This window comes from Phodopus roborovskii, unplaced genomic scaffold (genome assembly GCF_943737965.1).
Source record: "Phodopus roborovskii unplaced genomic scaffold, PHOROB, whole genome shotgun sequence".
Taxonomy (NCBI): Eukaryota; Metazoa; Chordata; class Mammalia; order Rodentia; family Cricetidae; genus Phodopus; species Phodopus roborovskii.
In genome coordinates this window covers 20,029,056-20,056,807 of record NW_026126571.1, presented here as the reverse complement: position 1 = coordinate 20,056,807, position 27,752 = coordinate 20,029,056, and the positions used below count along the sequence as shown (strand labels likewise).

Sequence of the window (27,752 nt, the reverse complement as noted above, 5' to 3'; positions counted from 1 at the left end):
TTCCATTGTCATTTATGTTTGGAAGGGAAATAAATGTGGGGGATGAAACCCAGGGCTTTGTGCTTCTTAGGAAAGTCCTTCCATGTCGCCCAGGCTGGCCCTGAACTCATGGTCTTTCCTCTGCCTCTTCAGTCCTAGGATTACAGGGGTGAGCCCCTGGAAGACGCGCTTGTTTTTCCTCGGATTGTGTGGAGCCTCTATCTGCCTGCAGGCTCAAAGCCTCTGCTATAAGCAGGGAGCTGCTTTCCAGTTCTGTTCCAGTTCTGAGAAAGCAGAGCCTGCCTCTCACCACCAGGAGGACTGAAGTAATATAGGCTGGAAACCCAAACCCACACTCATGCCCAGCTGCTCCAGGTCACAATTCTGACAGCCCAACGGGCAAGGAGTAGACTTTAACCCCTCACTTTGACTGTCAGTAAATCCATGCTTTGTCCCCGATAAGTTCTTGTAAGACGAGGAGTGTGCATCCCATTGCACTGAGCTGCAGCTTGCCACTGTCTCCTGTACTTCTGGCTAGGGGAATGTTGCCACCCCTGAGGGTGAGTATTAAGTGAATATTGTGGCCTGTAGTGGGAAGGGGGTGGGAATCCCCACAGTAGTGCTTTTAGGGGAACTACCCTTATGGGGTTGCAGGCCCTCTATTACTCCTCCTAACTTCCTCAACTGCACCCTCCCTTTCAATCCGACACACAAAACCACACAAACTCCAGGACCGACAGATGAAGACGGAGGGTCCCCAGAACTGTCTCTTGCTACCCTTATTGGCTCAGTGCCTCTTGCCACAAGCTCATCTGGCCTTCCACCCAGCAGCGAGCACCTGAAGACGGTAGTAAATCTGGCCTGCAGAACCTGTAACATGAAAAGTAAAAAGGACACAGTGACTGATGTTCAAGCTTCCAGCTGAATATCAGAAAAGCAAAGCAGCCGGCCACTAGCCCTCACCTCTAGCTCAGGCTGAAAGCCCTGATCCATACACACACTCTTCACCCAGGCTCTCCTCAGTGTGGCTGGAGAACGAAATGCCTCTCTGAGACCTTGCCTCTGTCTTATATACTTCCCTAATGTTGGGACTAAAGGCCCGAGCTATAATTCCCTTTTTAGACTGATTCACTCTTGTGTAGATCTGGGTGCCCTTGCTCTGAGAAATCCATCTATCTCTTAATCCTGAGTCCTAGGATTAAAGGTGTGTACCACCACCTCCTAGCTTCTGGCTGCTGGGATTAAAGGTGTATATCACCACTGCCTGATCTCTATAGCTTGAGGCTGACTTTGCTTTTCTGAATCTTCAGTCAAGCTTTAATAAATCATAAACAGTATATCACCACAAGAACCTACTGGGTGTTAGTGATGGTGTGGAATGGGGTCTGCTCCACCCTGACATGCCCATGTGTCCTGACTCAGGAAAGCAGCTCCTGTTTGCATTCAGAGATTGTGCAGAGGGGCCTTGGATGCTGCCTCCACCTTCTTCTTCCTTGGTGGATGGTGGCTAGGAAGAATCAAGTTGGTGACACCGCTGGCTTCTGTTTATCTTCCTTCTATATATCATGACACCCTAGAAGCCCCACTGCAGTGATCCATGCTGAGGCTCAAGGCTCACAGCATTTCTTCCAGGCAGAGCCCCTTCAGAAACCCCCAGACTTAGCCATTAGAGACAGTGAGCATTTTCAATATTTTATTAACAAATGAGGTGGCAAAAGAGCATGTTATCTGGCAACATCCCCAACCATCCTGCCCTGCTGGGCATGCCCACATGCCCACCACAGTGGTTGGTATCTGCCATGCTTTGCTGGTCGAGCTATCAGCCGGCTCCCTGAGTCTGGGCTGTGCTCAGTCCCCCTCCAACACCAAGGGTATGAAGATACTTTCCTGCTCACAGGCAAGGGAGAGTTCTGCTTGGGATCTCAGGACTATCGAGGCAAGCCATGATGCTGTGGAGGATGGGAACTGATCCTCCCTCCTGGGGCAGGTAGAGAAAGGTAAAATCTCAGGGTGGGACCCCAGTACTCTTAAAGCATTGAGTTCCTCAGAGACTGCCTTAGAGGGCAGGGCATCCTCTGAGTCTCATTTGCAGTCAGGGAGAATCCAGAACTGAAACCAAAATCTGTGATGAGTCCTTGACAAGCAGCTCACTGTGGGCCCTTTGATGAGCCCTCTCCAGTGGGCCTACTTCTGTAACCATGGCTGTGAGGGAGAAACAGATGTACAGTGCGGGGTACTGAGGAGAGGAAGGAGGTTTCAAGATACTTGTGTGGTTACCAGGTGTCTTCTTTCTGAAAAGTTGCTGTCAGCTCTGCCCAAGTTTCCCAGCCCTTTCCTGAAGGTGACATTGGTCCCATGAGTCCTTCAGGCAGGCATCTGTGGGAGATGACGTGGGTCTCCTCTGCTTCTCATTCCTTCATCTTCAGACATCGTGTATGTGCAGGGACAGCTCTTCGTATAGAAAATGCCTTGCTGGCTTTGAGTGATGATGGTGGCTCCTAAGATACTCTCCTCCTGCAGAGTCCCCGCCACGGCTCATGGGCTGCCAGTGCGAGCATCTGCAGGGGAGGGCTCCTGACAGTCCCCTTGTTGCAGGCCCTGAATGACGTCCCCTGTCCCTGCTGACTGCACAATGCCATCTGTGACTGAGGAGCAAAGATCCAGTACAGGAATGGCCATCAGAAACAGATGATCCGCTTCTCATATTCAAAGACTTTGGCCTCCTCCGGCTTAATCAAGTTTCCATTGAGACTGGTGAAAAGGAGAAAAGACACATTTTACACAAAGTGTAATAGAGTATTATCCGCCCCTTCCCAGTAAGTGTGTGCCTCATAGAACCCAGAAGTGAAGGAGCACACCCTATCTGTATTATACTTCAATTTAATACCAGCCTTTACTAGCTGCCCTGCTCTATTTACTGGACCTCACCGGGCCCATTAGCAGCCTCTATAAGCCCGAGTTTAATGACATTTCCAAGTTTCATCTTTCTTCTGAGCCTTCAGGCTTCCAGTTCTCTTGACTTCCTCCTCCCGAGGCACTGTGTCCTCTCTCAGGGGGACATCATGGACTCTGGTTTCCCCCATCTCTGGGTACTTGCTACCAGAGTTCTCTGAGTGCCCAGGCCCTTCTTTGGATACAGCAGGGACTTACTGTGTCCCAGTAGCTGTGCTCTGGCCTGACCACATCCTCTTTCTCTTCACACCCTTCACTAGATTTCCCCTGCTTCCAGTGTAAAGGTTAACGTTCACGATCTGACCCCGAGACCTTTCCTGCCTAGGCTCTGCCTACCTCCCCACTTCCTCCTGCCCCCTCCCCCTCCCCCACACCACCTGAGTCTCTGGCACACCAGTTTACTGTGGATTCCTTTGAGACAGTGTGTGTTAACCACTTGAGGGTGTGATGGCAGAAAACAGGGGCGTGGGACAACTTGTCGCATTGCATCTTCGGTCAGGAAGCAGTGACAGATGAGCACTGGCATTCTGCGTGCTCTCTGTCTGTCTGTCATCTATGTGTCTATCTGTCTCTCTTCAGCCTGAGGCCCCACCCAGCACATGGAATGGGTCTTTCCACACCGGTTAACTCAATTGAAACTTTCCCTCATAGGTGATTCTAGATCCTTCCAAACTGACAGTCAGTGTCAGTCACCACACAGGATATGGTAGCCCATTATGTAGCCCAGGCTGGCCTTGATGCTTCTGCGTCAGTCTCCCTGTAGATCAAGCTAGCCTCAAACTCCCATAGAGCTGACTACTGGGGCTAAATGCATATGCCATGATTTCTGGCTATGTGTAGTTCTTGGTGGACACTCTCTCAAACTCTGAGCCTGTGTGTGTGCCCTTCTCCAACATGTAGCACTTTTAGACCCACTCCAGCCTTCCAACTCCCATCCTTCCTTGGTGGCTTAGTCTAAAGTCTCCTCCTTAGCAGGCCTGTCCTGTGTCCAACTGCCTCGTTGCCTTGCCTTGCCTGATCCTGCGGCCTCCATGGTTACACTTGATTATTTCCCCTTCCCTGACCTCGGAGTGAGCCCATGAGTTCACATGTGTTCACCACTGGATTCTCAGCAGCAGCCCCAGGCTGGCATTGCAGCTCATGTTACTCACTGACTGTTGGAGACATAGCGCCAATGCCTGGGAATCTCAGGAGGTAGGCCTGCTCCTAAGGCACTTGTCAGGACCGCCTCACAGAAAGCTGGGCCTTAGCACAACCACCACAGTACCTCTCTATTGGGCTTTGATCTCTGTGATAGCCTTCTTTGTAAGTGTTTTTCTGGGACTGTAAGAGCCACATTCTACAGGATGGTCAACTTGAAAGGCTCCAGAATTACTTAAGAGGCAACATTCTCGAGCCAGCCTTTAAAGAAACTCATCTATGTGCACCCCTCAGGAAAGGTGAGTAAGATAACTCATATTCTCCTGGTACCCTGTCCTTGGTTTAACTTCAAAATAATGCTGGCTGCAGCCCCTGAACTAGACTGTAACTCAGTGGCATTTCCCAGGCAAAGCCGATAACACCCTTCAGGAGCCAAGACTGGGGAGGTCTACAGCTCAGTAGGTCTTGGGGCTTGGAATTCTTCTCCCCACTCACACGGTAGAAAATGATCAATGGTATCTACCCCTGAATTTGGGACTTCAGTTCCTGGTGAGGCTGCTCCATTAGCCTCAGAGAATCCACAATTGGCTCTGTGTCCTCACCAAGAATTGTGTCTGCCCTCTGCCAGCTTCCATGGATCACACTGGGAGGGAACCCCCAGGCCCAGGTTCCAGGACACATTTCTAGAGTACCGGCGAGCTAGGATCCCTCCTCCCCACATTGTGCTCACAGGTAAGAGGGGAGTGGAACGGTACTCCAAGACCCCATAAAGTGGTCACCAGCAGTTACTCAGGGACCCTGGCACCGGGTGCTGTGACATGAGCATGCATGGCCTTACCAAATCTCTGTTATGGTGGAGTTCCCCTGCAGTGCCTCAGCCAGCCGGGCTGTCCCCTTGGCTGTGATATGATTCTGAATAAGCCTGAAAGGAGAGAACACCTGTGTCAACACAGAAGGCTGGGTCCATTCTGGATCCTGTGGGGTCAGGGTTAGGTGGTGACAGCATTCCCATAAGTCCTCATGGGGTGAACGGTGCCTCAGACACAGGAGAACAATGAACAGCCCTGAAAATCTTCAATGTTTGTCTTTTACACAGTGATTGCGATGTATTCAGACTCTCTGTAAACAGATTCTCTCTCTCTCTCTCTCTCTCTCTCTCTCTCTCTCTCTCTCTCTCTCCATTTCCACTTCTCTGTGTGTCCTTCATTGCAGGGATCCCCAGCCCCAAAGGATTGGAGACCACTAATCTGAACACCAAGAACATGCTGTCTGCCATCATCTCCTTCCAGATAGTCAAAGGCAGGGCAGAAAGTAAGGGTTTGGGTATTTAAGCTCAGAAGTTAAAGTAGCTACCAACTTGTCATCAATTCTTTGGGAACCCAAAACCTTATAAGATGGTGACAGTTCCTCCCTAAAGTCAAGAAGAGTGGGCAGGTTCTGCTGTGGCTGTCACTCATGGTACATTGACACAGCTGCAGACAAGACATGATGAACCAAGTCAAGCAAAGTACATGCAAGGCTGGGGAGGTAATCACTGCCTGGAGCCCTGGCCTGAAGGCTGGAGCCCTGACCTGAAGGCTGGAGCCCTGGCTTACATCATGGACTCTGTGCTACAGCCTGGAACCTGGTCGGTAGCCATGCTTTCACCTAACCAGAACGTAAATTCAGAAGGAGGCTAGAATGTGTCTACATTCTTCTACCAGGGACTCTCTTTCACCAGGCTGTGGGCACACGAAGCTACTGCTGACCCCAAGCCTTAGAAATTCTGGATACTAATCTGTGAAGGAGGCCCTGCAGGTGGACAAGGGTTGTGCTAGCAGGATGGATAAGGGCTTAGAGACAGTAGGAGCCAGGCTCCTTACAAAGGCAGCTTAGCAAGGTTGTAGGAGGCTTCTCACATCACCCTGCTGTCTAGCTGCAGAGAACTGCCGAACCTCCTGTGTCTCTAAGTCTCAATGTAAGGTGGAATAACTTGTACAAGATTGCCCTGCATGCTTGGTGTGTGTCATTAAAGGAAAAGAGTGAGCATGGTGAGCAGAGGCACAAAGCTCTCCTCATCATCGTACCCTGAGCTCTAGGCCAGCCTGAACTATAAAATAAGAGCCTGCCTCAAACAAACAAATAGAAAAATAGCAAAATATGTGAGAAGAGATCAAGGAGAAGGAGAAGGAGGAGAAGAAGGAGGAGGAGAAGAAGGAGGAGGAGGAGGAGGAGGAGGAGGAGGAGGAGGAGGAGAAGAAGAAGAAGAAGCACACCTAGTGTACCAGAGACAGCCTTCAGAGCTGGGCACATCTGGCTGCCACAGCCTCACCCTCAGTCAGAACAGCATGGCTGTGCATCTGCTCTCCAGGCCTCTGAGTTCTGCAACCTGAAGGGCCTAGCACCCAGAGGTGGGAACAGGGAAAATCTGAAAATTAAAGAGAAAAGGAAGAGAGGGGGGGAAAAACCTGGCTCTTTTCAGAAATCCACTAAGTGATTCTAAATTCAAATGCAAGGGACTCAGAGTAGTCAAAACTGTCTTGAGAAAGAACGAACTTGATTACAAAAGGACAGTGCAGCCTGTAATCTCAACACTTTGGAGATTGATGCAAGACGGCCCTGAACTTGAGACCAGACTGGTCCATATAAGGATCCTCTGGTAAAAGATAGACACGTAGAATGGCCGGCTAGAATCTGTCTGAACATGTAATCAACTGTTGGACAAGCATGTCATGGCACTTGATGAAGTCTGTGCAGCAGATGCTCCCACACAACTGGATGTCCACATGAAATGATGAAAACAGACTTCTGCCTCACACCATATTCTAAAATGAACTCAAAACGGGGACCTAGGAAGATGACAGGTAAGATGCTCGATGCTCAAGTATGAGGACCGCGTTTAATCCCTGTCACTCCTATAAAGAGAGGTTCTCTAGTCTAGCCAAATAGATGAGCTCTAGGTTTGAGGGAGTATTTTGTCTTAAAAAATAAGGTGGAGAATAATCAAGAAAGACATTGGACTTTGACCTATCACACACACACACACACACACACACACACACACACACACACACCTACCCCAAAATGACTACAACTGTCTACCTAATTTGGGAGGAAAACTAAAGGGAACAACAAAAACTTACATATAAATCTTTGTGACCTTGTGTTAGGCAATATTCCATCAAGTAAAATCCCTCAAACACAAACAGCTACAGAAAAGGTAAGCAAATTGGGCTTCGTCAAAACCAAAAATGTGTATGCCTCAGACATCTCTGCCAGGGAGTGAGAAGTCCAGAGGAAGGAGAAGATGCCTGCAAACCTATGTACAAAGTGCCTCATATACAGAATAAGGTGTTCTTACACATCTTACAGAAGATAATGCTTCAAAGATAGCTGACCGGGAAGAAAGGCGTGGTGATATTTTGTTTATAATCTAACAAATAAAACTTGCCTGGAGATCAGAGTGCAAAGCTAGCCACACTAGTTAGCCATAGAGGCCAGGCAGTGGTGGCACACACCTTTAACCCCAGCACTTGGGAGACAGAGGCCGACTGATCTCTGTGAGTTCAGGGCCACCCTGGGCTACATGAAACTGATCCAGTCTAAAAGAAAAACAGCTCACACCAAGGTGATCCCAGCACTTGGGTTCACACCTTTACTCCAAGCACTGGGGAGTGGAGATAGGAGTGATGTGGCTGGGCAGAGAGGGGGATAAAAGGCGGGAGGAGACAAGAGAGGGCAGTCAGATTTCATAAAGACCGATGCAGTCTAAGCAGTTAAGGCAGTCTGAGGAGCAGTACATTCTGAGGACAGAATCCCCCTTCGGTCTGAGCATTGGTAGAGACGAGAATTCTCTAGTGGCTGGCGGCTTTGCTTCTCTGATCTTCAGCATTACCCCCAATATCTGCCTCTGAGTTTTTATTATGAAGAACAATTAGAATTTGTGCTACCGAGAGGTGTGTGGAAAAAGATGTTCAACATTGTTGGCCCATGAGGAAAATCAAAATCAAAACATTGTCTTGCTAAATGGACATGATGTCAAACTGTCCTCTAAATACTTAGGTTCTTACCCATAGGACAATGCTGCACTCGGCCTTGGTGAGACCCAAACTGTTTGTGGTGGGGGACCCTACATGTAGTAACTGGTTGGGGTGCTAAGAACAAATGACGGCCAAGTGCTCAGCCCTAAATGGGACGTACATACCGTCCCTGTGAGGCTTAGGGAACGTCATGGTCACAGAGAATGTAAGAGCTGCAAGATGGAGAGGGGTGTTGTCTCCTGGACATGACATGGCTGTTGCACCAATGGACTCAGAAACTGTGGCAATCTTCACAAGACCCACACAAGACTGGGCCATCAACATTCCATCATGGATGGGAAAGAGGCCGATAAGACCCTACCTCTCCCAAAGAAGCTCATAGACAGGCAGCTAAGGGTTACAGGGGAATAGAGAGTCACATCCCTCATTGATGCAAACAGTATACCCAACTCAAGTAACCCTCCCCTTATTCTCTTGGCAGCAACTATAATTAAACACAGAGGGACACACACACACACACACACACACACACACACACGCATGCAAGCATGCAAACATATCATGACACAAAAGGAAGAAGATTTAGGAAGAAAAAGTTCTCTGGGAAAGAGAGGATAATTGGCTCTTTTTAAAAAAGAAAGCAAGCAAACAAACAAACCAATAAATGATTTGCTTCAAAAAAGGAGAAGCAGCTTTTGGTGGGGATGGAAGAAAGTGGTCCTTACAATTCTGGCTTGCGTTTTGGAAAGCTGTGTGACATTTCCCCAGAAAGTTAAACATACTCCCTCCCTATGCTATCAGCAAGTCTGTGCTTAAGTACATCCCCAAACAAGATGAAAATGCGCCCTTGCAGAAACATGTGTCTAAATGCTCAGGGGCAGCGTTACTCAGAATAGTTAGGAAGAAGAAATGGCCCAGTATTTATCAAGTGGTGATGAACAAATGTCATATCTCCATTCCCTGGAATCATGTGGCCTTAAGAGGTTAGGTATTGCCAATACATGCCTGCCATGCATGGGTTAACCTTGGGAACTGTGCTAATGAACACAGATAAACAGTCAGACTGAATGTCACCATTTATATGAATGCCACCATGAGGACAAAAGTCAGAATTGTATCACCGGACCACAGAGATGGCAGAACAGGGCTTGGGAGAAGGACAGCAAACAGTCTAGACCCACACAGGTGTAGCAGTACAACTTTGTGATATGAAGAACCTCTAAACTTTCTTTCTTTTTTGTTTGTTTGTTTGTTTTTGAGATAAGCTTTCTCTGTGTCGCTCTGGCTGTCCTGGAACTTACTCAGAGAGATCTGGCTGCCTCTGCCCTTCCTGGGTGCTGGATTAAAGGCGTGCACCAATACTACCCAGCAAAAAACAAACAAACAAATAAACAAACAAACAAAAACCCCAACCAAACAAAACTTCTCCAAACTTTCACAGGTTGAATGCTGTGCCATGTAGATTTCATCGCAAGAGCTACTCATGGAAGCAGAGTCCAGGCCCCGGCCCCACGAGTTACCATAAATGCCTCAGCGTCTGGTTGAGTTTCAGCATCTCAGCGAAGCACTCTGCCGCCTCATCATTAAGTTCATTTTTAGTCAGCCTAGAAGAAAGGAAATGTTGAGTCAGGAGTGCTGATGGACAGATGTTCTTTGTGAGTTCACAGAGGCTGTTCAGGACCTTCCCTCCAGCCCTATGTCACTTGCTAAGGGCCAGGGCTCCCAGTCGACACTGAAACCCTGCATATCTTATGGCCAATAAACTTATACAAGAGCACTCGCTTCCAGTCAATCCTTCCCTGAGCTGTTTCCTGCCCTCTTTCCTTCAGTGCAGTTGCCGGCCCAGATAGAGCCCTTGGTTGCTTTTGTTTGTTTGTTCTTTGAGTCAGGGTTTCTCTACATAACAGTCCTGGCTGTCCTAGAACTCACTTTGTAGACCAGGCTGATCTTGAACTCACTGAGATCCAGCTGCCTCTGCCTCTCAAGTGATGGGACTAAAGGCATACACCACCACCATCCTTGGATTTTATAGAAGTGACAGCCCTCAATACAAGCAGCCAGTGCCTGCAGGTCAGCAGCTCCCAGGTCAGCGTCCAGTCCCAGACCTCTGAATGCCACTGGCAGCACACATCCAGGTCACGATGGAGAGCTGGAAAAGACCTGTATGGTGAACCTTCTCAGTTGTGCTCTGAGGCTACTGTGAAGGACAAGGACTCTACCACAAACTGAGGGAGCTTCTCAATTGCTCTAACCCAGCAGCTGATGGAAAAAAGCACCAAAACTCCCAGATGTCAACAGCAGAGGACCCTCTTGTTCCAATGTTTGAAAGAATAACAAGACTGCCGTGGAATTAGCGCTGTTTAAAAGATCATTTTTTTTGCAATGCAGTTTGGTCACCTCTACCCCAATCTTAAATGTATTTCATGTTAGGATGAAAGTCATCAGATTAGAAATTCACACTGACATTGCAAGATGGCCATCAAAGCTAAGAGGCATCTGTAATCCTAGCTTCACAGAGGCAGAGATGGGGATTGTGAGTTCAAGGCCAGCCCAGCTAGCTTAATGAGGCTCCATTTCAAATTTTAAAAAAGAATTTAAGGGCTGCGAATATAGCACAGTTTCAGAGTTCTTGTCCAACATGCCTAAAGCCCTGAGCTTGAACCTCAGTGCGGAAAAGGAAAAAGATGTATAACACAGCTTTAGGCCTTGCAACACACACTGGGGGATTGTGCTCATTGTGCTAAATGTAAACTATTTTAAGTACCTGTCAACAGAAGAAACTGATAAATAGTAAGCATCCATTCAAAGGTGCAGTGTGCCTTAGAGACAATAAGGGAGAATAGAGTAGGAGCAGGGTTAGGGTGCTCTAGACATCACCGGGCTATGGGACGAGTCCACATAGTGAAAGGTGCACTAAGAAATTTGCATTCTTGTCCATGTAGAGCAGTGGCTCTCAACCACGGTGATTTTGCTGTCTGTGAACCCTTAACAGTGCCTAGAGGGAGACCATCACAATTTGAGGTACTCCTGGCATCTAACAGGTAGAGAGACCAGGGATACTTCTATATACCATCCAATGCACTAGCGAGCCCCAAGCCACAGCCAAAACATCAGCTGTGTGGAGGCTCGAGATCCTGACCAGAATGGATATCTCAAATGTGCAATGCACAGAATGCACAGTAAAGAGCTGTAATGGCCAAATGCTATTCTGTTTTATACACATTCGAATATGCAAAAAGACGGGAACAGAACAATAATATTTGAAAACCATGAGAAGCACTTTCTCCTCCTTTTCAGATGTTCATCTGTATATCGTTTTCTAAAAAGCATACATTATTTTAAGATAGTAACTTTTTGGAAGGGAAATAATTAAAAATGAGTGACTGGGCAGCACATCTAGTGTCAGAGCTCTCAAACATGAGGTATGTTGTTTTTGTCTGTGTCAGGCTCTCACGGCAGCTGGTGTTAAACTTGCAGTCCTCTGGCTGGAGCTACAGGTATTCTCCACTACACTGGACATAATGTGGGATTTTCAATAACTGTGTGTAATGGCTTATACCGATGGTCAACTTGCCAGGATCTACAATCACAGGGGAGATAAACCCCTTATGTTGTGGGGAGTTTTTAGAGCGGGTTATCTGAGGTAGATGTGGATGGCATCATCCCACAGGCCCAAACACCACAGCCAATCAAAAGGAGAAAGCAAGCTGAGTATCAGTATTCATCTCTCTGCGTCCTGACAGTGTGAGCAGCTGCTTCACGTTCCTGCTGCCCTGCCTTCCCCATCGGGATGGATGGAAGCTTCAAACCATGAGCCAGAGTAAATCCTTCTCTCCTGGAGTTACTTTTGCCAGGTATATTGTAATAGCAGCAAGAGAAGTAACTAATGCTATGTTAGCAAGATCTAACGAACACTGGGAGGCAAGAGGATGACACGTGGGGTAATGGAACTTGCTCACAAGTAAGGATAAGGAGGAAAAAGGATTAAATGGCCTACCAGAAAGGTGGGGGGTGACCAAAAGCACCATGGGGATAACATCCACTTAATAAATGTAAGGTTTCTAGTGATAGGCCATCTAGGGCATGGGTGCCAAATCATGAGGTATGCATATGGTAAGAGGCAGCAGCATGGGCAGTGCAAGAGGGGACGTGCAAGAGGGGACGTGCAAGAGGGGGTGTGCAAGAAGAGATGTGGATATTTTGGATGAGTGCATGAAATCTGGGCCTGGGTGAGTGTTTCGAGGGGACTTCTGGCACCTTCAGGGAAGCTGAGGGTGACAAAGCCCTCTCCATCCATGTGTTATACCTGGGTGTGTGGAAGTGCCTGGGGGAAATTTAATTCTCCTTTATAATTGAGAAGCGCTTTTCCTTTTAGATTCCATAGCCTTGGGACTAATAACCAGCCCAACCCTTGGAAATGACGCAAAATGTTACCAGAATATTGACAGGGTGGTGTTCTGCTTCAGGGCCTGTGCAAGGCTCTTCCCTCCCTCTGGGGAGATGCCGTTGAATGCAAGACTAGGAAGAAAAACATATGGGATGGATTATCACAGACACATGCACAGGTGGCCTCCCTTCAACACTCAGCCATCTGGGAAGTTTCTGTCTGGACACAGTCCCAGGCAGGAAGCAGTGTGCTTGGCCCATCAGCAAGTGCCTAGGCTTTGCTGCATGGGAGTGTAAGGGCCGGCTTATGGCTGTTTCTGAAAAGACCAGGTAGAAAACTAAGCTAGAACTCAGGGCTTTGCATATGAGCTGAAGGCCAAGGAATTCTGGTGCTCCCAAAGTGGACTGTGCCGGGCTTGTATGTGTGAGGGCATTCATGGGGCAGCTCAGATCATCTGAGTTTCAGAAGCCCATGACAAGACCTGGGAAGGTCTCTTTGGCTACAGTCCTGGACCCTCCTTCCATGGTAGAACCTACGAGACCCCAAGACACCAAGGTGCTGGAATCAGGCCAGGGTGCAAACGGAAGGCTGTTCATTATCTGTGAAAGTGGAAGGGTCAGCAAAGGGGATAGTGTCCCCTTGGTTTTATCGGGACTTGAAAATTGCTCCAGTCCCCTCCCCTGAAGGTCACATCAAGAGGGCGGAGGGGCTACAGATCTCTCTGTTGTTTACTGAGCTAAGCTCCTCCCTCCGTGCCTCATACCCACTGAGAAGCCATGTGCCAATCAATCTTGCCCCAGTAAGAAAGCCAGCCACCCCTCTCCCAACAGCCCCCCCCCCCGGGCCCCTGGGGCACACATCTCAGAAGGCATGTTACCTGAGGTTGGTCAGACTGGGATGGTCCCTCAATGCCTCGGCGAAGGCCTTTGCCCCTTCATCCCCAATCTGATTGCCCCACATCCTGAAAGCAGAGGCAAGAAATGGATGAGTACACAGCCACACTTCTGTCTGATGTCAGCTGCCCCTCTTGATTCATTCTCAACAGGTAACTCCCACAGGGTTGACCTTGGCCCCAGCCTGCAGCTGCACAGCCTGCCCTGGGCTCCCAGTTATAGTACAGACAGGTAGATCGGCGGCTTGCACAGATCGGGACCAGCCTCTCTGAACTTTGTGAAGGCTCCAGTCTGAGACCCTCAGCCCAAAACCACCCTCAAAAGAAACTCCCAGCCTACCCTGGCCTGAAAGCAGGGCTGTGCACAGGAGCTAGACTCCCACCCTGGATCAACAGAGGGCAAGCAAAGGGACCGCCACCGTAGATGATTTCAGCCTCCCAAGAAGCCAAGGTCTGGAACTGTGGCTGGGACCATACTAGTAACCCTCCTCATATGTGGCAAGGATGTTGCCAGCCAGGCCCTGCATGCCACTTCGGTCTCAGTGGTGAGTTAGAATAGTGATGCTGACTTCCCTCTCCAGGCAGACCTGTTGGAGGACCAACCAACACATTCTGCAGGTGGTGTTGGGCTGTCTAAGAAGGCAGCCTGAGTGAGCCTTGGAGAGCTAAGGGAGCCAGTTAGCAGCTTTTCTCTGTGGTTCAGCTCCTGCCTCCAGGTTCCTGCTTGAGTTTGGGCCCCAACTTCTCTAGATGATAGACTGTGATGGGAAAATGTAAGCCAAACAAATCCTTCCCTTCCCAAGCTGATTTTGGCCATGGTTTTTATCACAGCAACAGAAAGCAAACTAAGACAGTCAACTATTGTCTGTGCAACCTTATGTAAACATTAAAATGTCTTGGGCCTCAGTATCCTTCTCTATTAAATGGGATAATGAGGGCATTCTTTGCAGAGTGGTGAGGAAGATGTGATTTCGTAGATACGGGCACTTAGAATAGCACCTGGCCCAGAAAGGTATGCTGTTGCCAACAGGAAGAGGGGCTCTATTTCCAGGGAGCAGAACAATGTGCCCCGCCCACTCACAACAAGACCTGAGCTCAGCAGCAAGAACCAGCAGGTTTCTTTCAGGTGTGGCCTATGAGACACCCCCCACCCCCCGTTTTCAGTACTTCGCTGAGAAAATGTGTGCACAATACAATTGAGCGGATCAATTGTAATAAAGTATCATACCATGACATGAGACTAAGTGAAAAACAAAGATAAAATTCTGTTCACAGGGGTTGGTTTCTGCTATGTAAAAGGAGGAATAGGCAGAGAGAAAAGAAAGAGCTAAAGGGAGTTTACATGTTCTCAAACGTAAGTGACAATTCTCTTATTTTAAATAGCCCAGGCTGGCCTTGAACTAGATACACAGCTGAGGCTGATCTTGAATTTGCAAGCCCTCCAAGTTCTGAGATTACAGACATGTACTACTATATCCAGCTTAAAGGTAATTCTGAGAAGACAATTTTTACTATTGTTCATATTCCCCATAGTCTCTCAAGAACGACCACACACGTCCTTTTTTATAATCCAGGAAAAATTATAATGCTGCAAGGAGCTTTTTAACCACATGAGACCTTACTTCTACCATTAGGACGGCTGCTGTTCACAAATCAGAAAACCAAGGCTTGCGAAGAGATGGAGAAAATGGAGCCCACGTGCTCCTCTGCTGGTGGGGGTGTGAAATGATGCGCTGCTCTGAGGGACACTTCGTGGGGCCTCCAAGAAATCAGACACAAGGAATAGAGAGCTGGCTCTGAGGATAAGACAACCTGGGTTTGACTCCCAGCACCCAAACGGCAGCTCCCAATTATCTATAACGTTAGTTCCTGGGTATCAAATGCTCTCTTTGGCCTCAGCGACACTAGGCGCATGAGGGGTACAGAAACACACATGCAGGCAAAAGACACAATCCATAAAATTAGACATTAAAAATAACGTAATAATGAACAAAGAAACCAGAAGTTGAACCGACGTTCTACTGCAACCCAGTGGGATGTTTAACCACAGAAAGTACGCGTAGGATCTAACAGGGATGTCTATGTGCCCAAGGCCACCAACAGGGTCCACAACCCAGGTGTCCAGTGACAGAGAAACCGATGAGCAAAATGAAGTGCAGATATCCAGAGGACTTTCAGCCTGAGAGGAAGGGGACTCTCCCATGTGACAACCGAACGACCCTTGAGGGTGTCATGTTAAGTGAAATAAGCCATCACTAAACAACCTCTGTGATGTATTCGCTTTGGATTTGGATGCCTAGGAATGGACAGCCAGAGCCAAGAAGTGCCTTAGAGAAAGATGGTGTTATGAGTCTTACATCAACACACTTTATACCTCTGAATTTTACTGCGCTTTTTAATATGAAAAAAAAAAAAATAAAAAAGCAAAGCTAACCAGAGGATAGTAAATTCTTAAAACCAGGACTACCTTCTAGCAGCAGTGAACACACAGCTAGGCTCCCGTGTCCCAATCATAATGACACTGATTTCTAAAAAAGTAATTAAAAGTTTGTGCAGTCCCTGTTGTTACTGCCTCTGGGACTTTCAACCCATTTTTCATGCCAAAGCCATCGGGGTTCAGCCCTAAGTTCTGTATGGCACAAGGATGTTGAGAAGAGCAGCAAGTGCTCGCACAGACAAGAGTCTGTATACATCCTGTGTGTATGCATGTGTGCATGCGTGTGTGTGTGTGTGTGTGTGTGTGTGTGTGTGTGTGTGTGTAGGGTCCCTTCTACTCACCCAACATCAACAATGGAGGTGCTGTTCTTCACAGCCAGAGCCACACATTTCCCACCCACACTTGTTATTCTGTTTTTTCCCAGTCTGCAGAGAGAGAGAGAGATGCATGGTTAGCCTCTGTACAGAGACTCCACAATAGGCATTCTTCTTCCTGACACTGAGCCCACCCAGGCCTTTTTGCCAGTGTGATCTTGTTCCTGGCACACATATATCCATGCCTGGGGCCTCCTTTCAGGGAGTGATCCACAACCTGGGACCAGCCACCAGTGTCCACCCTAGGAGGTAGCCCATGATCTCTGCTGGTGGTCAATCACTGGAACATTTCCTGGGGTTCTCTGGGTGACCCCAGGACCATCACTCACTGTAGCAGGCTCGAGAATGCCCATATTTATTGACAGTGGTCAAGGTGAGTGTTTCCATTATCAGGAGGGCTGGATGACCATCAGCCTGAAGGGCCACATCTACGACACCTCCAAGGATCAAGCTCCCTGGGACAAGAGGATCTTTTTCTGGTTTCCCAAAAAGGATAATAGATACAACCCTTCCTTCCAGCCAGTAGTTAGGGAGATTTAAGTGCTAATTCCTCAGCACCACCAACAGGACACTTTTCCACAAGCCAAGTCCCACACTGGGCCATATTTCCATCACAAGATGAGCACACCTGGCCAGATGGACTAGTATAGCCATGGGACTTGCGGAGGCTTTAGGGTAATGGAAAAGGTGATCCAGGTATTTGTAAAGAAAAGAAACTTCTAAGGGTCCCTGCCCCTTCCCAACTTACTTACTTAAGGTGTGTGAGGCCTCTGCATTCATCCAGGATTTGGGCCACATACCTGGCTCCGATATCAGTGATCTGGTTGTTGTATAAACTTGGAGAGAAAGCACAGCCAGGGGCCTTTGTAAGTCCCAGTGTCACGTGAGCATCTCCTCCTATATCGAATACATGCTGCCTACTGATTTCCGTGGTCTAAGTTGAAACAGGAACTGGAGCCAGAGATTGTGCTCCAAAGCCAGCCCCCTTACTTCCCTTTTGTGCTGAATCCACACACCTGTCTACCCCATGGTCACGGGAGTATATGCCATCACACACAGCTAAGTAGGCACAGGCGGTGGAGATTTAGGTTTTCTGGAGTGTAAAGCCCTGTGTCCTCTTTTTTTTTTTTTTTTTTTTAATCATTCTGATTGAAAAATCAGAGCAGAAAAGCAGCAAGGCTTCTTTCCACTATCTCTCATCACACAAAACAGAGAGGATGATGGGACTTGTTGCTTATGTGTCCTCATGCTCCAGTGGTCCAGCAACACTCCAGTGACAAGATCAGCAGCAGCAGCCACCGGGCCACATGCCCTCACCTTAAACTCCAAACCTCAAAGCTCTTTGTCACTGATTTAGCAACTGACTTGGGTCTGTGCGTGGTTTTCACTTAACCCTACCTGGTTTGAGCATTCCCTTATTTTTCTGCGGCACTACTGTATTAGGGGAAGGTACTTCCTACCACCCTCTGGCTGGGCCACTACTACTCAATGTATATGTTCCCGCCCTAGACCTAGGAGCAGATCCAAAGTAGTCAAGTCTAATGTATGAACAGGTATTTTAGCATCTATAAAACCTATCTCTGCATACTTTTTCTTCATAGCCTCCAAAATAGCTTGCCTGTGTTGGGTCCCAATTTTACAAGTAAGGGAGCTGGGGTTCCACAAGCATTTGTGATCTAGCTCCAGTTCTACCTAGATACCAGCTGAGCCTGGAACAGAACCAGGAGCCATGTGTGGTGGTGCACACCTGTAACCTCAACACATGGGAGGCTGAGGCTCGAGGGTGTCAGCACTGGCCATGGTTTCTGTCACCAGTGAACCACATGGCCGTCAAATTCCTGCTGCTTAGAACTATGGCAAGGTATCAGGCCCAATATCCTCAAGCAAGACTTACCCCAGGAACGTCACGATTTTGTACTTGGTCAGTTCCTCACACAACACCTTCACCCCTGTGTCAGTGATCTGATTGACGCTGAGTCTAAAACACACCAGAAAAGACAACTGTCAGTCAGGGTAGAGGACCTTCCAGGGGAGTACTCGGACTAAGAATTCAGCTGCCTATAGGCCAGGGCCAATAACAAGGCCCAGCCCAGAAGCAGAAGGGTTACAAAGACTGAGAAGGGTGCCAGCAGCCAGCTACTTGCATCTGTCTCCACCATCCTGTTTCTCCATCCTTAGGGCACACAGTGGGGGCCATGGGATCTGAAATGTGAGGGACTGCCATTAGGGATCACTGCTTCTAGGGGTACCCTTGCATTTTAGGAGTGGAGTCAGGACATGAGATAACTTGCACAGGACTGGACAGTTCCCACTAGAACTGACCCGCCTCAAACGTAGGAGGAGACCTGGCATCCTGCTGCCCAGGGAAATTGCTCTCTTTAAGCAACTCTGGTTGGAAATCTCAAGAGAAAACTAGTAGCTTCCTGGGGAAGGGTGGGTCTTGGCAGCAAGCCTCTCCAGCTTCACAATGCAAATGCTCCCTGTGCAAGCCGGGCTGGGAACAGTAACACAGAACAGGAAAATGGGCCTCTGAGACTGTGTCCCTGTAGGTCAAGGGCCAGCCACAGACTGCAGATTCTCTAGAAAATTTTCGGAACCAGCAAAATATCTTCTTATGAGCAAAATGTGCATATGTGTGTGTATTATCTACACTAAGACCAGCCGGAAAACGGTGAAGACTGTGCTGGGCCAAGCATAACAGCTCAACCCTACAGCATCAAACAACAGAGAAGTAAACAGCAGGTGTGACCGAGCCACGACAAGACTCTTTTACAAGCACAGCCACCGGCTGAGTTTGACCCCAAAGCTGATGTCCATGACAATTAAAAAGAGGACAGAAAAGGCTTCATTACTAAGCCACATCAAAAAGATGAGGGCAGTCTCACAGGACCCGGTCCCTACAGTATCGGACTGGATGCAAATACAAGGTACACACTGCACAGCCATTCCTGTTAGGTCTCAAACCCAGAACCAAACGGCTGAGGTGCCTATTAACGTATCAAAGTGGACCCTAGCTGCCAGGTTCTCCCAGCATCCCTCGATCCCTACCTGTTTTAGGGCCCTCCTGGCTGCCTTCCCCCAGCTGTTCTTCCCGTATAATTTGGCCACTTTGGCTACACTGGTCCTTTTTTATCCTCTTGGCTCCTTGGTCTCCTGGTCTTTTGGCTATCCCCATTCCCCTCCTCACATGGCCTGGCTTCATCTTCTGGTCATGTCCACTCTGGACTTTCCCCGATGTCTCTGTCTTAGTCTATGCGTTCTCTCATATCTACAAATAACCCCTCCTCTCCACCATACCTGGCAGCAGTCATGTCCTCCCTTTATTTTGTTTTTTCGTTCAATCCTGACATGGAAGGTGCTTCTAGTATCTGTGTGTCTTAACAGTACTCCCCTCCTCTTTTCCAGACTGGCACATACAATCAAGTCCTGTCCAAGGAAATCCTTAGCAATAGCTTTTTTTTTTTTAAACTGTCTGGGTGTTCGATAGCATGTGTGATATGTATGATGTCCCCAGTTCGCACTCCCATATTGAAGGCAAACCATTCAAAAATAGGACATGTGATTTCTTCTGGGTACTGTACTAAGTAGTTGGCTGAAGCTATCTTGAGCATCCATATTGGCTCAGGATATAGATGCCAGTTAAAACCAAAGAGAGCCTGGGTTCTGGTCTAACAACTTATCGTTCTTTGTCTACTCCTAGACCTTGCTCCAGAAAGGTAACACACACACACACACACACACACACACACACACACACACACATTTCCAAGATTTGGTGTTTTCTCCAACTCTTTACTGCACTTAATCCTACCTCAAAGTACCCCCATCTGGTTGACCACAAGCCCTTCTTTCCTATAAGCTGCCTTTTCCTTTGCTGGTATGGGGAACAGCCAGACAGGGCGGGATCCCGCTCTGCTGCTGAGTTCCCCCTTACAGAGCAGGCATGAGCAGTTCTCGGTGGAGATTGCCAAGGAGATTGGCTGACTTACAGCCCAGAGGACTGATGCTGGCTTTGGTTCTAGGCTGCCACCTTCGGCTTTGTACACCCCCCCGAGTCCACGCAGGATTTTCACTCTGGTTCCTACACCTGAGAATGGGCTCCAAATCCCCACTGTTTTGCAGAACTGAATGGCCAAACTGACGGAATAAAGTCCTGGCAGAGACTGACAAGATTTGTTTCACACAGGAAATGCTAACAGGAGAAGCACTTAGGCCTCTCTTTTCTACCACCAAGCAGGAAAACTGCCTCAAGACAGATGGCATGCTGCTACATTTTTCAGGAGAAGCAAGAGGAGTAGTAGTTCATAGCCTGCTTTCCCTGGAGCAACACCAGACACCAGGAGCCAAAGGTGAGAGACTGCTATTTTTGAGCCTGAGACTTATCTTAAGGGATGGTCTTCCCCACATCTCAGCTGTGGGACCTAAATGGGTAATAATATTCTCAGGCAACATCTTACAGAGGAAAAAACATTAAGCTGGGTTACAACCCTAATACACTTCACCCACTTTCAGTATACACTAAGACAGCAGCAGCTCTCCTGGGCCTCCCCAAGATTACAAGTTACAGTTGCTGAAGCGCAACTGGTCATCTGACCTGCTTTCCTCCACACCTGCCACACCCTATCCCTAGACAGAAGGGTTGAGTCCTGGTGGAATGGGCTCCAAGCCTGTCTTGTCCTCCTCACCCATTTCAGGTACCTGGCAGCCTCACCTGATAACTGTGAGGCGGCTGAAGCAAGGCTGCAGCTCCTGCACACCATAGTCATTGAGGTTGTTATTGTCCAGATCCAGGGCCAGCTGCCTGTGGAAGTGGTGCAGGACAAAGGACAGGGCGCTGCAGTCGGCAGAGCAAGCATTGCAGAAGGCCAGCTTGAGGTAGTTGGCGCTGATGCCCTTGGCGGCCAGGCGCCCCACCTTCTGGCTCTGTGTCTCGTAGATGCAGCGCAGCATCCACAGGAATGTGGGCATGGCATGCACCTGACTAAAGCCTCCGCTCTGGACCCGGGGAAGACTCTTTAGGTAGGAGCGCAGGCTGGCGAACAGGTGAGCCCACAGGGCTTTGCGCTTCCTCCTCAGGGTAGCCTTGGGCACTAGATGCCGAAGGAGTTTCTGTCTGGCCTTGGCCAGCAGCCCGCACAGAAAGAGGTTGGTAAACTGGAAGTGGTCTTTGTTCCTGAAAGGATCAGGGCCCAACCGGCTACCACCCCCCAGGCACTGGAAGGGGAAGAAGGAAGGATAGCAGGACATGCTTGGTGTCTCCCCGGGAGATGTCCACTCTCGAAAGAACCGCAACAACTCCCGGGTGCCCACTTTGTCATCTGCCACCAGGAAGAAGGCAGTAAAGAAAGACTGGAGTGTGAGATGGAAAAACTCATAGGACTGCTGGCCCTCCTCTGGGCCGACATCGGGCAGAGTTCGCAGAAAGCCCAGCTGCAGATCCTCCTCCTGCAGCTTCGATGCCTGCACCTCCTCCTGACCGAACACAAAGAGGCTCCTGTCGGTGCCGCGGTGTGCCACCTGGCCCAGCGCGTGCAGTGTGCGCCAGCCTGCACGCAGCGTCTCCGCTGGGCTGCGCGTGTTGCGCTGCATCAGGGTACTGGGCTGCGTCCTATTCAGATGCACCTCAGTGACCAGCAGGAACACATCGGTCAGGGTCACGGCGCAGTCCGGCAGCTGGGAGGAGCCCTCGAAGGCCGTGTGGAAATGCTGGAAGCAGCGAAAGATGATCCAACAGAAGAGCGGCACCGCGCACAGGCTGCAGAGGTTGGGATTAGCATCCAGCTGCTGCAGCAGATGCTCATGAGCCGAGCGCTCAGGGAACATCCTGCGGGCATAGGCGCGCAGGTGGCCGGGGGAGAAGCCCCGGAGCAGCACCTTTTTGCGCAGAAGCTGGTGGGGGACCTCCACGCCCGTGCGGGCAGTGAGTAGCTTGCCGGCGCCCTTGAGCAGCCTCCCGCTTAGGAGGTTGGCCAGCAGGACCAGCGGATGCGCCGGCTCCCAGGGGCAACAGCTGTCCGGCACTTTGCTCAGGTCGAAATCCGAGTGCAGCTCATCCAGGCCATCGAAAGTAAAGAGCGCAGTGTGGGGAAAGCGCAGTAGGAAGGAGAACACCTCCTCGGGGTCCTGCTCCGGGTAGCAGAAGTGCTTGAAGAGCAGGTCCTGCAGACACAGCGTGTCGCTCTCCTTGAAGCAGCTGAACATGCGGCAGCGGAAATGGAAGAAGAACTTAGCTGCCGAGGCCAGCCTGCCAGATGCCCAGAGGCTCTGCAGCCGCTGCAGCAGCATGGACTTGCCCACTCCCGCGTCCCCAAACACGAAGACAGTCTCGCCGTGCTCGTTGAGGATGCCAGTGCTGTGGTCCAGCAGGCAGTCTAGGCCTCCCAGGCTTCCCAGGTTTTCGTTGTTGAAGCCTACCAGCTCCATGAGTGTGTCCATGTAGGTCTCCTCCAGTAGCAGGTCCTCTTTTTGGGCATAGCACATCATGAACTTGGAGTCGCGGCCCAGTTGGTGTCGCAGCTGCTGAGTGTACCTGCTCACTGGAGCAGGGAGGAGTGTTTCCCAGCAACCAGGTGAGGGGACAAGGAGTAGATGCATTAAACAGGACATCTCAGGACAAAGAAGCCAGCGCACAAGCAAACCAACCCACAGCCCGGACTCTGAGCCAAGTCATTTACTCCTTTAACAGGAGTCCCCCCCCACCCCACTCCCCCACCCCCACCCCGCCCAGGGCCAGGGCCTAAAAAAGCCAGTGTCCCAGAACTTGAGGGTCAGGCCTTCCCTTCCTCTGCTCGGCTTCAGGTTTAGCCAGCTGGAGGGCTGCAGGCCCCTCCAGGTCAAGTGTCTGAGACAGGCTTCCCTTGTTCCTCCACACAATGGTGAACTCTAGAGACAGAAATCGCTCACACTTGAGGGCCAGGCCAGCCAGCTCTGCTGACCTACCACAGTTCACATTCCTGTTTGATTAATAGAGTCAGTCCTCGCTGAAAGTCTTGTATAGGGGAAATTAACCTAGGCTTTCTTTGGTTCTTAAATAAGGGTCTGACAAAAATGTATGCCAAAACTTTTATAAATTATAAATTATAAAATACAAGGCTGGGCATTAATCTGATTTACAGAGGATCTTTGCCTGGCCTCAAACATCACAACTAAATATATCGAACTAAGACTATGCAACCTCTGGGCTCCCAGGGTGAGCACCTTGATTCATAGATGCCCAGGATAAGCCCTAAGGGTGAGGCCCAAGCTGCCACAAGGGGCAGAGATACCTCCTGTTACCTCCATGCTCCCAGCATACCTGAACGACAAAAAAAAAAAAAAAAAAAAAAAAAGGGGGGGGGAGGACTTAATGCCAAACAAAAGTGTGTTCTACATGCTCCTTTAAAATTGTTTTAAATTTAAACTATTCAATTAACAAAAGTCAGATACTCATGTACACCTTCCTAGATTCATTTATAACTTTTCCCATAAACTTAGTCCAATTGATTGTTCAAAATCTGTAAAGAGGGATGGCTATGGTGGCATACCTTTGTAATCTCTGTACGTGAGAGGCTGAGGTAGGAGAATCAAGAGTTCAAGGCTGCTGGGCAGTGGTGCCGCACTATTTAATCCCAGCACTCAGAGGCATGCACATCTCTGTGAGTTTGAGGTCAGCCTGGTCTACAGAGTGAGATCCAGGGCAGCCAGGGATACATAGAGAAACCCCGTAGAGTTCAAGACCAACCTGGGTTTACATAGATCCCGCCCCAGAACACAAACCCCCACTAAAAAGAAAATTTAGCGCTAACTATACTTTATAGCTTATTTTGGTTATAACTCATAATAATTTATATTACAAAATTTTAGTAATTGCATTATATACTAGTCAATTAATTTGAGTAAATTTATAAAATCCGGTAAGTACTACTCTAGTTCATTCTAGAGATCTCCATAACCCTCCCAAAGTTGTTTTTGGAGCTGATTTGTAGCCAGCCTCTGTTGTGTTCCAACGCTAGGCATTGACTGTGGGCTTCCTTTCATGACAAGTGTTTTTTTTTTTTTTTTCTGGACATTTCACAGATGTGAAATCCTGTGATATGAATCTGCCACGTGTGTGTGTGGCATCTTATAGAGGGAATTACTCTCGGAAGCTAGTCATGGCTGAAAGAACCAACTGAGAAGTCCTTTGAAAGAACTGCCCAGCCTGGGAATAAACGCACACACGCACACACACACACACACACACACACACACACACACACACGCACGCACAGGAAATGTGAACAGGAAGGAACAGCGTCAGCAAGAGGCTGCTGGCTAAGGACCTCAGAGCTGCAGAGGCAGCCTTGGCACTGCTGTTGGCCTTTTCTCTCTAAACAATCACTCTTCCGGGAAGGATCTTTCTTTCAGTTTCCAAACTCAAATGTCTTGCATCTGGTATGACCCTGACGGCCAATGACAGGGCCCGTCAGCAGACTTAGGGGAAGTGGTGGGATCTTGAAGGCTCTGATCTCACCAAGCTTAATTCACTTGATAGTTTCAGAATCTAACGGAATTGTTGGGAAACAGCAGAAACTGGGAGGTGGGCGTAGGGGGAAGAGGCAGGTAGGTCACAGTGGCATGCCTGTTAACACTGAATCTTATTCCTAGCTCCTTGCCATCTCTCATGCAGGTGGGGAGTAGCTATTCTCTGCCATGCATTTCCACCATGTTTCAGCCCCGCCCAGGCACATAGCAAAGGAGCCAACCAACCGTGGACCGAGACACTAAAACAAACTTTGCTTTTTTAAAGTTGCTTTGCTGAGACGTTTAGTCATGGAGATGTAAAGTTACTAAAACACCAGGTCAAAGTGGGTGGAGTCTAAATATCGGAGTGTGGGGCCCTTGTTGCTGGCATGCTCTCAATACTTTTTTTTAAAATTATTTATTATTTGTGCAATTGGAAGTTGAGCTAGAGTTGATGTGTGCTAGGCAAATCCAATCACCACTGAGTGACACCCTTAGCTCTCTTAGAACACATTTTCAGAAGAAGAAAATGCAGTGTCATGTCAGAGTAAGCAGTGAGTAAGCACTCAGTACAAAGGCCTTCCACAATTCCCACTAAATAAACCAGCTGAGAGGGGTGGTCAACAGTGGCAAGGCACTGGCCTAGCATGCATAAGGCCCGGACAGGGCTCCACCCACCCACCCCACCCCCAAAGCAAAGCAAGCAAAAAGAAAGCAACATGCTGCATGTGCTCGGTTCATTTGCAATCACCTAGGCTGCACTCTGGTGCCAGAGACCCATCTCTTCTCTCCACACCAGAAGGAACATGGAGGCTTGTTCTGTGAGGTAGAGCCCAAGGCAGCCAAGTTGGCCTTGCTGGCTACGCTTTTATAGCGACCTTGGCCATGGTATTACAGCACTTCCAGACCAGGGTGTCTTCCTTCATACCCGTGCCTATAGTCCTGCGGGAGCTGACTCCTACCTGGGTCAGTATTGATGATAGCTTTGCTCCGAATGAGCTGGGAAGGGGAGAAGCCGATCTCTGAGAGCCACAGCCTGAGGTCCACATAAGCATCCTCGAGTTGTTGTAGCACGTAGAGGAAGAACTCAGACACCTCCTCACCTTTGCTCTGTACCAGGTCAAGAATTTTCCGGACCTATGGATGGCACAAACATTAAGAGCATTAGCTGGTGTGAGGACCCCGGGGCACACTCAGCTCAGGGATGCAGGTGCTAGTACAGAAGTAATAGCCTGGCTACCAGCACACCCAGTCTAAGAGTCAACATAGAAATCTGCAAAATGGGCTTCTTCGGCAACAATTCATCCCCATAGCAACAAGAAACCAAGAAAAGTTGTCTGTGAGCCTAAAAACAGATCAGACAAGGGAAAAGCCCTCCAGCTGTGGACTTTGCTCTGCCCTTCCCTCCTAACCTCATGTCACTGTCATCCAGGGACAGGTGTGCTAGGAGACAGTCACTCAAGAGACAAGAGGAAGTAGCGTATCTGCACTACCCTGCAGGAGGGTAACAGACTCCTGTCAAATCACATGTCCAAAATGGCCTTTTCATTAAAAATACAGGCAGAGCAATCTGGAGCTGTACATAGTGGACACACTAAGTCTTAGCACTCAGGGGATTGAGGCAGGAGGGTCAGAGGGGAAGAAGGTCTCAAAAAGCCAAGAAAAGGAGTCAACAGAGAAACCACAGAAGTTCTTGGGGTGTCTCTAGCCCTTCCCTGCCTCATCTCAAGTAGGCACCTCATTTCTCTATCCAGGGACTTAACAGGGCCCTGTCTTATCTTTCAGATGATACCCCTAAGCTTAGGGAACTGATGGTTGTCTTAACTTCCTCATTCATAGCGTGGGAAAGTCTTCAATGGGGTCCCACCTTGGGAGGCAGTCACTTCTAAATCTGGCTTTGTGGGTGGCTACCCTGAGTCTTTGCCTCTGTGCCCTTGGGGTGTTGAGGCACTGAGCACCATGCTCTTTCTCACTGAAAGCAGAGAGAGCCAAAAGGGAAGGGTTTGTTCCAGCCTCAAACAGACATAAATTGGTTGGGCAGGAAGCTCACCCGCTGGCCATTTACATTTTAGCAGGACCCCAGTGTGAGTTCACATCTCTAAACAATCTTTTCTATTATGTATAAGCTGAGAAACAAAAAGGAAAATAATACCTGAAGACCCCAGTGTGAAGGGTCACCTATAATCAATACTCCCTGCGCTATGGAAGCTGAGGTGGGGATTACAGCAACAACAAAAGCAAGGACCCAGTGTGAAAGGCGTGAACCATTCCGAATACTCCCAAGACCTTTGCATGGGTCAGGAGTGGGGAAGAGACCCTAGAAACCCAGGTCAGCAACTGTCCGCGCCAGTGTCCCTCACTGCACCTTGTCAGGCTGGGTGGGACAGGCACACACGATCTCTGCATCCTCCGCTGAGAAGTAGTCATTCTTCAGCAAGTTGTCCACCAGACACTGAGTGTTACGGATGTTGGTGACCAGATGTTCCCTGTTGGTCTTCAACAATTTGATGTGGGAGTGACAGCCCAATGGGATGGCTCCCATCTCATGATGGCCCTGCTTTTCCATAGTTCAAGTAGCCAGCAGCTACTTTTCTCAAATTCATCTTTGACCACATGTGTCTCCCTGAAAGTCAGGCAGTCAGGATTCAGAACCACTGTCCAGGAGCCTGCCTTTCATTGCTGACCTTGAAGAGACAAAGGACATTGTCAACAAAGCTTAAGCCAGTGAAGGAGTCTCCCATCTTCCACCTTCCATTGTTCCTTGCATTTCTCTACCTCCAACAGGAGGGTGTCATGCCAAAGACTTTTATCAGGGAGGGTACTGAATAACAACAACAGTCATGTTTCTTCTTCTTGTTGGGATTCCACACCACTAAATGAATTAGCTTTTCTGTCACTGCAGCAAGAGAACAATGTCAGGGAGGAAAGATTTGGTCTGCCTGTTGGTTTCAGTCCCTCACTCTGAGGAAGGCATGGCAGAGCAGCTCTGTCTCCTCATGGAGACCAGAAAGGAGAGAGTGGGAAAGAGGGAAGAAATATGGCCACCAGGATCCATGGATTCAGTGAGTGACTCCCAAAAGGCATCCATCTG

At 48.9% G+C, this 27,752-nt stretch overlaps 1 protein-coding gene across 4 annotated transcripts; it reads right to left on the bottom strand.

Annotated features, from left to right (window-relative positions):
* Nucleotides 1-1,650: 1,650 nt before the first annotated feature.
* On the bottom strand, nucleotides 1,651-27,342 carry Nod1 (nucleotide binding oligomerization domain containing 1). 4 transcript variants are annotated; one of them, XM_051202804.1, is made up of 11 exons: nucleotides 27,027-27,342; nucleotides 25,624-25,798; nucleotides 20,892-22,716; nucleotides 18,075-18,158; nucleotides 16,933-17,016; nucleotides 16,148-16,231; nucleotides 13,355-13,438; nucleotides 12,525-12,608; nucleotides 9,611-9,694; nucleotides 4,910-4,993; nucleotides 1,651-2,730 (listed from the first exon to the last, which is right to left on the bottom strand). In XM_051202804.1, exons 1-11 carry the CDS (start codon nucleotides 27,225-27,227, stop codon nucleotides 2,658-2,660), a joined length of 2,862 nt encoding a protein of 953 aa, XP_051058761.1. In that variant the 5' UTR covers nucleotides 27,228-27,342; the 3' UTR covers nucleotides 1,651-2,657. The 4 variants fall into 4 exon arrangements, with proteins under 4 accessions (XP_051058761.1, XP_051058762.1, XP_051058764.1 ...); XM_051202805.1 differs by lacking the exon at nucleotides 9,611-9,694; XM_051202807.1 differs by lacking the exons at nucleotides 9,611-9,694; nucleotides 12,525-12,608; nucleotides 13,355-13,438.
* Between the last annotated feature and the right edge of the window lie 410 nt (nucleotides 27,343-27,752).